Genomic DNA, 13,240 nt, shown 5'->3' on the forward strand with positions numbered 1-13,240 from the left:
GTGTAGTGCCAGTAAGTATATTCAGAGACTTCAGTGTTCATACATGCAACGACCGTCCCGTTTCAAAGAAAATATAACTATTGCTACAGAGAAAGTTAATACAAAGTGTGAGCCTGCATAATTTAATTTGCAAGAAAGTTGAACGACGGTGAAAAAGTTATGGACTTAAGATACTATTTTTTTTACGAATCCTCGTCAGAGGGTCAGAAGCTCAGGCATTGCATTATAGAAGAAGAGAGACAATCCAGTTTATAAGAAAAACCAGATCGAAAAACCTAATAGAGTGACTCGTTTATGCGGAAAACCAAACCAACAGCCGCATAAGCGACGAAGCCTCGCCGACCACACGACCCAAGGCTACAATCGCAACAAACACACGAATCCAACGCCGGAGCCGCCGTTCCGACATCCCCGCCCGCATGCAAGCCACAACGCCGCACGACTCAAGCGCCTTGTAGCCCTTGCTACCCGAGATGACCGCCTGCAGACCACGAACACCGTGCCAAACATCCGGGGCCGCTGCCCTGACTTCCAGTCAGACCGACTCCTTAGATCGCGTCGACCGAGCCAACGAACTCACTACCCTCGCAGCACCATGTCGCCGCCCATGCGAAGCAAAGCAGCAGACCTACCCCATAGGCCCGTCGTTGCATGGTCATCCGAGGCCGCCGCCTCGGCGTACATCCACCGTCGGGAGCGCTCCGACTTCCACTACCTCGGCATCCCACCAGAAACACAATAGGCACAAGCGCCACTATCCCAGAAGAATTCTTCGTCTTTCCACTTTGGCCAGAAGCCCAGAAGGGAGAGCGGATCTGTTTTTATTTCACCGAAAAGTTTCATCGATCATTTTTATAGGACGGTAGTGGACACCGAGCGAATCAATGGGATTAAACAAGGAGTAGTACATAGCATATCATGTCTTCCTCTCCTCTCCTACTCACAAGTGTAACATGCATGCATACAGATTAATTATATAAAAAGCCAAAAAAGATCACGGTGAACTATATATCCCAGACTTGAGTTTGAATTAAAAGCTTAAACCAACATATTAGAATAACACCTCATCTTGGCACCAAGGATTTTAGACATGATGTATGCAGCACAAACCCTCTCCTGAGAAGAAAATTTAGAAGGAAACAATGACCAGTAAATTTTAAAAACACTGTTACTCTCTCTGTTCACTTTTGTAAGACCTTTTAGACATTTAATACAGCATCTAAAACAATTCAATTTCAGTTGTCTTAAACAACTTACAAAAATGAACAGAGGGAGTACTATTTTTCAGTTGTCTGTTTTTGAATTCGTCTTGGGTCATTTTCTGTCCGTCCGATCCACACGCATCTCCGCGCGTCTTACGACCTCAGTCTCGCGTGAACCGGGTCTTTTTTTTTGTGTTGTGTTGGGCTTTCGGGTTCGCGGGCGGCGGCCTTTGTCTTAGCTGGGGAAGGGATTGGAAGGGGTTGGCCGAGGCGGCGGAGGGAACGGGGAGCTCCTCGCCGCTCGCTGGTGATTAGCGGCAGGTCGGCCAGGCGAAGACGGCGCCCGGCGAGTCACCCCACAAGCGGGGTTTGTTCGCGGGAGGCGTGCTTCACAGGGAGGGCCGCAGGCAAGAGAGGTGTTGGTCTGGAGAGGAGCTCGGCCGTAGCTACCCCTTCGTGCTCGCCACCAGCAAGCGCCGTCGATGGGTGATGTAGTATTCGCCGGAGCCGGTGGGGCGCAAGGTATACTCCCGTCTCCCTGTTGTCCTCGCTCTGTCCAATTTTTGTTGTTCTCTGTGATCTGCCTCTTTATGTGTTTGACTCAGTTCATCGTCGTGGTCGCCGGGCATAGAGCCATGTCGCAGGGGTTGTTCAGCTAGCTGGTTTTTGGGTAGGAACGTTTTGTGATAGCTTAGTTCACCTCTGCGATTTGGAGTGCTTCATCAGAAACGATCCTGAATATTTTGCAGCCACCTATGCGCGTGTGTCACTCTGTCCCCAAATTTCATCCCCAAATCCGCCTCGTTGTTTTTGGTACTAGATTATTTCACTTCAGTGAATGAGAGCTACTTTTTGGTACTAAATTATTTCAGTTTTAAGCATGTTCTGTACATTATTCAGCTTATTAAGTAATTCCTTCATCATGGAGATGGTTTTGCTTCTCAGGCCCGAGTTTTGGGAGCAAGTTCACAATTATTTTTGGTGTGTTTTTTTCACATTAAAACGAACGGACCTGAATTTTTCCCGTTACCTGTTATGTATTGGCTATTATAATTTTTCAGTATGTTCTGGTGATCATGTTTTGCATTGTAGTGCCTCCAATTCAGGTTTGTTCGAAGTCACTTTCTTCAGGGGCCAACAGTAAAAAATCAGAGCACCCCTGAATTAGTTTCTCTGAACACACCTGAAGAAATCAACATCTACCAGGAGACGGGTCGGCTAGGTTGCGCGCCAGTTGTGAAAGATCGATGTGCCTCGAAGATGGGAGGGCCTGTTTTTTGTTTAGTTCTTTCTTGCAATGGATATAGTTCAAAATGAAGTTCAACTGCAGCAAACTCCAGTTCATATTTTTGAACTACAATGCCTAAAAATCACTTATCCAATCAGGGAGGTTAGACAACTTGTCAGGTTGTAGTAGTTTTTGTTCACAGTTCATATTATCTCCTCTTTTTTCTTTCTATATCATGCAACAGTTTTTTGTTTGTTAGTTCTTTTTTTAGGTGCCTGTTGATTTTTACATATCTGTTTTTTCAATAATATTTTCATGGGGGGTTGTTCTTGACCTGTGTTTTGGACATCTGATCTTTTGTCATGGCTATTTTTTGTTTTCATATTCGTTTCATTCTTGATTTTGCTTTCTGTAACATAACCTTAATTTTCGCAGAGATGATTGTGGATTTTTCCCAACGAAGATAATGGAGATATGGGAACCAGCTTTGGATCCGCGGAAGCATTTCTCACAGGATGATATCCAGAATATAAGGATTCAATATATGAATCAACTATTCTTTTGGAAGAAAAACACCGCAGACAAGAGGCTTGTCACTGATTTCAACCTACAGGTTTTTCTTCCTTAATTTTTATTCATTTTCACTTATATATATTATATATATTTAAAGTTGTTTTGCATTTTTCATTATTTTTGTGATTTTAACTGTTGTCTTACTTTCTCTATGTGATTCTCCTCTCTTTTCTTTTCTACAGGGTGATTTCGTCGACAATCCTGCATGATAGCTTTGGTTTCTCTATGTATTTTGGGCCTGTTGGACGTATATCAAGAGAAAGAGAGTTCGCCTACTTTTTTTCCGATGTCTCACAAAGAACTTTTTTTTAACACCACAAAGAACATTGTTAGTGGAGGGGGATAGGGGGGAGTTTTGTCTTGGACGTACAAACACCTCACGCCCGTTGTAAATGGGGGAGTTTTGTCTTGGATGTGCAGACACCTCATGCCTGTTGTAAATGGGGAAGTTTTGTCTTGGATATACAGACAAGCCCTTTTTTGTGCCATGCGCGTGCGTTGAACAGCGATGACGGCATGGTTGTTGCCGGATATGTCAATTCTATTTTTGTTTGTTCGCGTTATATTGACTTTTTTAGCAGTAGTGCTTTCTGAATTTAGTGCTCATGGATCATTGACTGTTTGGCTGGCCAGGGAGGAGCTATGTTTTTCTTCATAGCATTTTTCTGTTTCTCCTGTTTTTTGTTCAACTTTTGCACGACGCCATCTTTTTTTTTGTTCTTTTGGTAACATAGGCTCTTACAGGTCAAGCTACAAGCCAAGCAGTAACAAAAGCAAACAAATTCTGCATATGCCCATCAGTTTTCAATCGCCCGTGCAAGCATTTTTGTTTTGGTTCAGCATAGATACCAACAATTTTTTCTCTTCTTTTTTCAAGTTTTCCCATTCAACATTTCTCGAAAAAAATTGTAAACCTTTCTGTCAATCTTTTTTGCTTTATCTTTTTTCTGAAGTTTATACAATGACTGATAAAATAGTATCTTTTGTTACTTTTTTTTCATTCTTGCAGGTACAAGCAAAGAAAATCAGAGTTGCAGGTCAGGAGCTTTTTCATTTTCATCATTTTCATTTTGAAGCTGGATATTTTCTCGAGGATGCTGCTGCATTCTCTCACTGCTGCAGTTGCAAACCGACATCAGTAGTTAAGTTCCTGGTGATGATGTCTTAGCTTTTCTTCCTCTCAACGTTCTGTTGCCCTGCATATAAGTTCCACATCTTTTGTCCTTTTTTCCGATTTTATTTTATTCTTTCCACCCTACCTCAAGTCTTGGTGTGTTGGTTGACGTGTCGGTGTTTTCCAATACTTGAGCCACCTCTGTTTGTGGTAAATGTACCAGAGCTTCACCCTCATTACCTGCTTGACCGATGTCACTAACATACGAGCACGACTCCTGCCCCTGCACACGAGTTTGCACAAAGTTTATCTCATTTTTTCCCTTAGCATGTGTTTTTTTTGTTGTTTTTAAAAATCAATTTTAAATGTTTCGCGCACCTGGGCATTGATGCTGTGAGAGCCTCTATTTAGGTCAATATAACCCCGCAACAGCGCAACATAAGAGAAGTTTGGCTTTTTCATCATCGTCAATATTTCTGTCGGTTTCCAGACGTAATTTGCAAGGCATAAAAAATAAGCAAAAAATAAGAAGCATTTTTTTCATCCATTTTTTGCACCTGCATGAATATAGTTTCTTGGCTTCCAAGGCATTGATCCTGGATATCCTCATTCCCACTGTCATTCACCTATAAAATTCAGTCTCTTGTAAATACAATATGAACTCAAAAACAAATATGTGAGCAACAAGCATCAAGCATGGAAATTGCAGATCATGTCTCTTTTGAGTCTTCTTTCTTCAGTCTTTAGGAAGTGTTTGTTTCTTCAGTCTTCTTTTCTCTGCCTTCAGTCCTTCACTTTCCAGTGTTTCTTGAGTCATCTTACTATTCAACCACCATTCTGTCTTGTTTATTCAACCCTCTTTTCTCTCTATCTCTAGTTCTTCAGTTTTCCGTCTCTTTAGAATCTTTGTTTCAGTGTTTCTGTAGTCTAGTCTTCAGTTTTCAGTACCTTTATATAATTTTGTTTCAGTCATTAGTGTTTCTTTTATTCTTTTAGTTTTCATTACCTATTAATCTGACCTCAGCTCAATCTCTTTAATCAGTACTCGTGCTAGTATTTCCTTAGTCTGTGAGCCTGCATCATTGTTCAGTCACACTAAATTTTGTCAATTTTCTATAGTTAATAATTCAGTTATCAGTTTCTTTTAAATTTTTGTCAATTGTGATCCTTCCTCACCTAAGTTCTTCAGTTTGTTTCTTAGTCTATGAGCTTGCATCATTGTTCAGTCTATCAGTCTATAAGTCCCTAGTGCTTACTCACTCTGTCATTTTCCAGTAAGTCCCTGCTCATTTTCTAGCTTTTTTCTGTACCTGTAGGGGTTGGTGTCATTTTCTTCAGTTATGTTACTAGTTTCAGTGTTGGGTGTCGTTTTCTTCAGTTTTGTGTGTTACCAGTTACCACATAGGTAGGTTAGTTAGTATTCATTGTTCATTCTTAATTTAGTATTCATTGTTTCGATCGTAAGTCCAACACAGCCTACAAGCACTAAGATTTAGTTATGCTTGTCTAGACAGTTTTCTTATTTATGAGTGTTCAGACCTTCAGTTGCTCCAGTCCATGTTAAGTCTTCTCAAATAAAGCTCTCAATCATAGTTTCTAGTTTGTCAAGAAATCCCAGCTAGTTTAGCAAGTTTGTTCATACAGTTTTCAGTTTATCTGCATTTTGTCATTTCACTACTTTAGCCTCATATTTATTTCTTCACGTCATTTTTTCGAGATCAGATCCATGCTGGAAATGGGTCGAATGGGGCGTCAGTGGTATCGAATCCCACCATGATCAGATACATGCTTTTGAAACTCAGAGATACAACTCTCAGAGCAAGATAATATTTTATGGATCTGCGCCAACAAGCCTACCGACACCTGTGTCGCTTCCAACGGCTCTAGCAGCCAAGGAATGGCCTGTTTTGCGGGGCCGGGATTTAAGATAGAGCTTTTAGAAGATCATTGCTCTCGGACGCTATTCCAGTAAGATCTCTGTTCCTATCATTGTTTTTGTATTGAAGTTATTATCAGCTTTTGCATTTGTTTTCATCAGTCTTGAGCACAAGTAGCATCAGTGATCGGAGGCGATGGTCATAGCAAAGCACGTCCGGAGCTCCTCCACGCAGTGTCTTCCGTCGCCGGCTCAAGGTGGAAGTCGTAGCACCGGCGGAGGTGACCGTGACGGCGTGACGATGCCCGTTCAAGGCTACTGAAGCACGGCATGCAACAACCCCGCCGCAAACAATGCCGATCCACGGCTGATCCAGTCAGAAAAAAACCCGCCCCGCCTAAAACCACCACCAAGAAGCTCCGCACCCGCACACGCGCGGGCCGCCGAGGCCAACCGTTTCGTGGGTGATGCTGATGCGTGGACGGACGGAGGGCATGGCGCGCGCGCATGTCGCTCCCTGCGCTCCCGCGCGGCCACAGCGCCATCCCTTTAAACTCAACGCCTCCCTCCTATTTTAGGACTAGCGGGAGCGCGAACTTGTGGCCCCTAGCTTCCACGCACCATGTCCCTCCTCCACGTCCGGCTCGCCGCCGCGGCGATCGCCGTCGTCGCGCTCGTGGCCGGCGGGGACGCCTACCAGCTCACCAAACCAGGCACCGTCATCTCGTACGACCGCCGCTCGCTCATGGTGGACGGACAGAGGGACATCTTCTTCTCCGGCTCCATCCACTATCCACGCAGCCCTTTCCACGAGTGGCCCGACCTCATCGCCAGGGCCAAGGAAGGCGGCCTCAACGTCATCGAGTCCTACGTCTTCTGGAACGTCCATGAACCCGAGATGGGCGTGGTAACTGTCACGCACTCCCCATCTCATTCATCTCATCGTATACCTACGTACCTGCTCATCGTCCATTCCTCCTTGGATCCATCCACGGTCGATTTCAGTACAACTTCGAGGGGAGGTACGACATGATCAAGTTCTTCAAGCTGATCCAGGAGCATGAGATGTACGCCATGGTCCGTATCGGGCCCTTTGTCCAGGCGGAGTGGAACCATGGGTTTGTTCGTCTCTTTGCTTCACATCTCAATCTCATCGTGTATTGCTCGATTTCTGGCTCATCTGCATTCACGATCTCCGTTTAATCTGTGATTTTCCTCTTCCAGAGGGCTGCCTTACTGGCTCCGGGAGGTCCCCGACATCATATTCCGCACAGACAATGAGCCTTTCAAGGTGATCAATCACACCATCAAACCACACAGAATTATTAGTTGCGGACATACCAAACTACTCCCTCCGTTCCTAAATATTTGTCTTTCTAGAGATTTCAAATGGCCACCACATACGGATGTATATAGACATATTTTAAAGTGTAGATTCACTCATTTTGCTCCGTATGTAGTCACCATTTAAAACCTCTAAAAAGACAAATATTTAGGAACGGAGGGAGTAGATGCATTTCTTTTCCTTTCTCAACGGTAAAACTAGATGCATTTCGAGAAAGAAAAAAGCTCGACGTAAATTTTGCTACATACAGAAATAATTGAAACGGCGTCCTCACCTTGGTTTTTCTATTTACATATGCAGAAGCTCATGCAGAAGTTTGTCACTCTCGTAGTGAACAAGCTCAAGGAGGCCAAGCTCTTCGCATCACAAGGAGGCCCTATCATTCTAGCGCAGGTACTGCATGCATATCTTGACCCTTTTTCTTCCTGCTGAATACTTATACCTATCATGTATGCTTTCTCAAATGAAATGCACCCTGCATTGAAAAAAAATAGATCGAGAATGAGTACCAGCACATGGAAGCGGCGTTCAAAGAAAACGGCACCAGGTACATCGAATGGGCAGCTAAGATGGCCATCAGCACCGACATCGGGGTGCCATGGATCATGTGCAAGCAGACTAAAGCTCCAGCGGACGTGGTAATTTATTAGCATGATCTGACATGTTTAAGTTTCTTTTACCATGATATAATTTATTAACCATGCTTAAGCCATAATCATGTTTTTCCCTCTCTAGATTCCTACCTGCAACGGTAGGCACTGCGGAGATACATGGCCAGGTCCAGTTGACAAGAACAAACCCCTGTTATGGACCGAGAACTGGACTGCTCAGTGAGTTCAGTTATCAATTTCACCTTGTCCATCAAGGAGAGACTGTCGGGTGCTGAATTGTTTTTTGTTGGCGTTTGCAGATACAGAGTATTCGGTGATCCTCCGTCTCAGAGATCTGCCGAGGACATTGCGTTTGCCGTGGCGCGGTTCTTCTCGGTGGGGGGCAGCATGGTGAACTACTACATGGTACCGTCCAGTAACCAACCAACCAACCAACCAACCTGTTGTTGACATGGCGTTAGGATGAAACTAGAGTATATTTCTGACAGAATCACACGGTTGCCTTGCCTGTGTGGACAGTACCACGGAGGAACAAACTTTGGAAGAACGGGTGCCTCTTTCGTGATGCCGAGATACTACGACGAGGCGCCTCTCGACGAATTCGGTAAAGCAGAGACAGATGAATCCTCTCAAACTCTGAATATGCTTAACTATGTTGATTCATGGATGAACGTTTTGGTTGGTCCAGGAATGTTCAAAGAGCCCAAGTGGGGCCATCTGAAGGACCTGCACCATGCTTTGAGGTTGTGCAAGAACGCTCTCCTCTTTGGGACCCCCTCCACGCAGCCATTGGGCAAGCTCTACGAGGTTCTTCTCTTCAGTTCTCTTGTTGCTATCTTGTTATGATCGCCGATTGACCTGACCGGTATGGTATGGTATGGTATGGTATGCAGGCGCGGGTGTTCGAGATCCCGGAGCAGAAGGTGTGCGTGGCGTTCCTGTCCAACCACAACACCAAGGAGGACGGGACGGTGACGTTCCGCGGGCAGAAGTACTTCGTGCCCCGGCGGTCTGTCAGCATCCTGGGCGACTGCAAGACGGTGGTGTTCAGCACGCAATACGTGAACGCGCAGCACAACCAGCGCACCTTCCACTTCACGGACCAGACGGTGCAGAACAATGTGTGGGAGATGTACACGGAGGGGGACCAGGTGCCCACCTACAAGTTCAGCACCGACCGGAGCGAGAAGCCCCTCGAGGCCTACAACATGACCAAGGACAAGACCGACTACCTCTGGTACACAACCAGGTACGTCTCTCCTCTACGTATTACTATAGTATCTTGCGAATGCGAATGCCAATGCCAATGTTTTGCTGGTTTGTACGGTGGGTGGCAGCTTCCTGCTGGACCCTGAGGACCTGCCGTCCAGGCTAGACATCAAGCCGGTGCTGGAGGCGAGCAGCCATGGGCACGCCATGGTGGCGTTCGTCAACAAGAAGTTAGTCGGCTGCGGCCATGGCACAAAGATGAACAAGGCCTTCAGCCTGGAGAAGCCCATCGATGTCAAGGTCGGCATCAACCACATCTCCATCCTGTCCAGCACGCTGGGGTTGCAGGACAGCGGGTCCTACCTGGAGCGCCGGCAGGCCGGCGTGCACTCGGTCACCATCCAGGGCCTCAACACGGGGACGCTGGACCTCACCAGCAACGGGTGGGGTCACATCGTGGGCCTGGACGGCGAGCGCAAGCAGGCTTTCACGGAAAAGGGCGGCGAGGTGCAGTGGCAACCCGCGGTGTTCGACAAGCCGCTCACGTGGTACCGGCGGCGCTTCGACATGCCCAGCGGGGAGGACCCCGTGGTGATCGACATGAACCCGATGGGCAAGGGCATCCTGTTCGTCAACGGCGAAGGGCTGGGGCGATACTGGAGCTCGTACAAGCACGCGCTGGGGCGGCCGTCGCAGTACCTGTACCACGTGCCGCGGTGCTTCCTGAAGCCGACGGGGAACGTGCTGACCATCTTCGAGGAGGAAGGCGGGCGGCCGGACGCCATCATGATCCTGACGGTGAAGCGCGACAACATCTGCAGCTTCATCTCGGAGACCAACCCCGGGCACGTACGGTCGTGGGAGACCAAGGACAGCCAGCTGACGATGGTGGCGGACGACCTGAAGCCGCGGGCGGTGCTGACGTGCCCGGAGAAGAAGATGATCCAGCAGGTGGTGTTCGCCAGCTACGGGAACCCGCTGGGGATCTGCGGCAACTACACGTTTGGCAACTGCCACACGCCCAAGGCCAAGGAGATTGTGGAGAAGGCGTGCGTGGGGAAGAGGAGCTGCGTGCTGGCCGTGTCGCACGAGGTGTACGGCGGGGACCTCAACTGCCCGGGCACCACGGCCACGCTGGCCGTGCAGGCAAAGTGCTCCAAGAGGCAGAGGACCGCCGAGCAATAAGTAACCTAAGCTCACATATGTACTGCTATGTAGATGATCTCATCACCTTGACCTTTTTGCCTTTTTCATGCTTGTTGTTTGGGATACATGTTGTACTCAGGTTGTTGATTCCTGTGAATTGTTCTAGGAGTAGATGGAGCGCTGAGATGAGAAGCAACATGGATGGAAATCAATCGATCCATTTGATTTGCTGAATAATTTTCTCTTCTCAAGCTGAAAATAATAATCTTCTTGGTGATTTCCTTCCCCTGATGCCCGGGGAAACAAAAAAATATTGGGGCGTTGCGAGAATCGAACTCGCGACCTCTCGCACCCAAAGCGAGAATCATACCACTAGACCAAACGCCCTAATTGAAATTCGGTGTCATTGGAAATTATATATTTTGTTCTTTCTCGATGAACGGACGATGAGAGAAGAGATGAAGGGGAATTCTTTGGCTCCATTCTCCCAAACTTTAACCCTCATTCGTTTGACAATCCTAGCTAGCCTGGTGCCACAAGAATGCTATACTAACCGAAGAGCCATTTTGTTTTGCAGATAGACGGAAGCAAAATCCTATTTTGTTAGAAACAAATTTGGTTACCAATATAATCGTTACAACTAAAATTAACCAGTTGGCATGAAAACATTATCGATGCAATATCAGTTCGTCAGTCCAACAAAAAAAATCAGTTTGTTAGAATGAAAACTTTGGGCACAAGTTATAAAAGAAGTCATTGTCTCCAAAGCAAATTCTCAAGTTGGTGGAAATAAGTTCAAGTATTGTAAACAAAACAATGGTTATTAAACTGAATATTTTTACCCAGGTTAACTCTCCAAGGAGATAAAACCCTACACCTTGCTTATGTTTTATTACGTTGGAATGTGTACAGGGTACATGTAAACGACCAAGAGATTTTTAAGATATATCTACGAGCCTAGCAAACTGGGGGAGGTCCTTGGGTACATGAATCCTAGTCCGTTTCGTACAGAGAGGTAGATCCTTCCACAAAACTCTCGGTTTATTGAATATTTCTAGGGTGATAAGCCTTTTCTCATGAATGATTGCATATTGAGGTGAATTTTTTCCATGTACGTTTTATGTGAGAGGGAATTTAAGCATCACACTTGGCCTTTGCATAACTAAGTTGCACACAGTCAAAAAATTTCCCTCTCACATAAAGAAAAAATAAAAAGGCAAAATACAAAGAAACATTTGGAGTCCGTATAACGCCTACAATGGAGGGGGGGGGGCAATCCTAAGAACATTTTGCTATCCCTCACCGTAGCCTTCAATCGTGTACACACCTCTGTAAACAGGTCTTGATTCTCCACGCGTTATAGAGAAGACCATAAACTAAGAGTCCTGGTACATCTGTAGATAACCTGCATAAAAGTACTTTCCATGTACAATTGTGTCTTGAGGTGACATATTTACATGTTAAAAAATAACTTAGTGGAGATCATCTATTTAGTTGTATATATGACTCCTTACGGTTAATTAGTGAAAAGAGATGGGATGTCTGGAAAGATAGAAATTGCTCCATCTTAAATGACACGAGAATTACATATATACCGTAATTTCTCGCCTAACTTTTGAAGACATCATGTGGAGGGCTTTAGCTTTTAGACCTAGAGTTAACCAGAACCATGAGTAATTGGCATGCAGTCTAGCTGAACCTAGAGAGGTTCGAGCTTATCCCATTTCCCAAGCATGTCACCATGTACATATTTTCCTCCTTTCAATAATAAAGTTTCATCCCCGTCAGTTGCTAAAAGAAATGATTGAGTGAGTAGTGAACCACGATAATCCAGATTTGTGACGGGCTTTTACAGGCTCCTCCAACTAATCTTACTCTCTCCCAGATTCTCAACCGGGATGGGCCCCAACCTCCCCCAATCTCTAATCTATTGGCCCATAATTAGTTAGTCTGTAACCTCTGACGCCCTCGATTTGACCGTACACTAATCATACACGCAAATGTGTACGATCAAGATCAACAACTCACGGGAAGATATCACAACACAACTCTAGACACAAATTAAAATAATACAAGCTTTATATTACAAGCCAGGGGCCTCGAGGGATCGAATACATAAGCTCGAATACACAAGAGTCAGCGGAAGTAATAATATCTGAGTACAGACATAAGTTAAACAAGTTTGCCTTAAGAAGGCTAGTACAAACTAGGATACAGAACGAAAGAGGCGCAGCCCTCCTGCCTGGGATCCTCCTAAACTACTCCTAGTCGTCGTCAGCGGCCTGCACGTAGTAGTAGGCACCTCCAGCGTAGTAGGAGTCGTCGTCGACGGTGGCGTCTGGCTCCTGGACTCCAACGTCTGGTCGCAACAACCAGGTATAGAAAGGGGAAAAAGGGGGGAGCAAAGCAACCGTGAGTACCCATCCAAAGTACTCGCAAGCAAGGATCTATGATAACCCACAAGTATAGGTAATCAATTGTAGCCTCTTTCGATAAGTAAGAGTGTCGAACCCAACAAGGAGCTAAAGATAAAACAAATATTCCCTCAAGTTCTATCGACCACCGATACAACTCTACACACGCTTGACGTTCGCTTTACCTAGAACAAATATGAAATTAGAAGTACTTTGTATGTGTTTTTGGATAGATTTGCAAGATAATAAAGAACATGTAAATAAAAAGTAAGGGATGTTTAGATAAAGACACAACTAAATTAGTTTTAGTAGAGAGCTTTTTGTTACGAGAAAGTTATTTGTCCCTAGGCAATCGATAACTAGACCGGTAATCATTATTGCAATTTTATATGAGGGAGAGGCATAAGCTAACATACTTTCTCTACTTGGGTCATATGCACTTATGATTGGAACTCTAGCAAGCATCCGCAACTACTAAAGATCATTAAGGTAAAACCCAACCATAGCATTAAAGTATCAAGT

The 13,240-nt window shown here is 45.3% G+C and overlaps 1 protein-coding gene and 1 non-coding gene across 6 annotated transcripts; one reads left to right on the plus strand and one right to left on the minus strand.

The window, feature by feature from the left end:
- The first annotated feature begins 1,414 nt into the window (after window positions 1-1,414).
- LOC123152523 (beta-galactosidase 11) lies at window positions 1,415-10,461 on the plus strand. Of its 5 annotated transcripts, none has more exons than XM_044572050.1 (14): window positions 1,415-1,724; window positions 2,866-3,043; window positions 3,186-4,144; window positions 5,840-6,085; window positions 6,156-6,900; window positions 6,999-7,111; window positions 7,218-7,284; window positions 7,639-7,731; window positions 7,833-7,976; window positions 8,074-8,168; window positions 8,249-8,354; window positions 8,469-8,756; window positions 8,843-9,198; window positions 9,287-10,461. In XM_044572050.1, exons 5-14 carry the CDS (start codon window positions 6,616-6,618, stop codon window positions 10,341-10,343), a joined length of 2,604 nt encoding a protein of 867 aa, XP_044427985.1. In that variant the 5' UTR covers window positions 1,415-1,724; window positions 2,866-3,043; window positions 3,186-4,144; window positions 5,840-6,085; window positions 6,156-6,615; the 3' UTR covers window positions 10,344-10,461. The 5 variants fall into 5 exon arrangements, with proteins under 5 accessions (XP_044427985.1, XP_044427986.1, XP_044427984.1 ...); XM_044572051.1 differs by having other exon boundaries at window positions 3,186-4,040; XM_044572052.1 differs by having other exon boundaries at window positions 1,416-1,724; window positions 3,186-6,085; window positions 8,469-8,553; window positions 8,638-8,756.
- A 158-nt stretch (window positions 10,462-10,619) lies between these two features.
- On the minus strand, window positions 10,620-10,691 carry TRNAP-UGG (transfer RNA proline (anticodon UGG)). The gene has a single exon. It is a non-coding gene; the product is annotated as a tRNA-Pro (tRNA).
- Window positions 10,692-13,240: the final 2,549 nt, after the last annotated feature.

Source organism: Triticum aestivum, chromosome 7A, assembly GCF_018294505.1.
Source record: "Triticum aestivum cultivar Chinese Spring chromosome 7A, IWGSC CS RefSeq v2.1, whole genome shotgun sequence".
Classification (NCBI taxonomy): Eukaryota; Viridiplantae; Streptophyta; class Magnoliopsida; order Poales; family Poaceae; genus Triticum; species Triticum aestivum.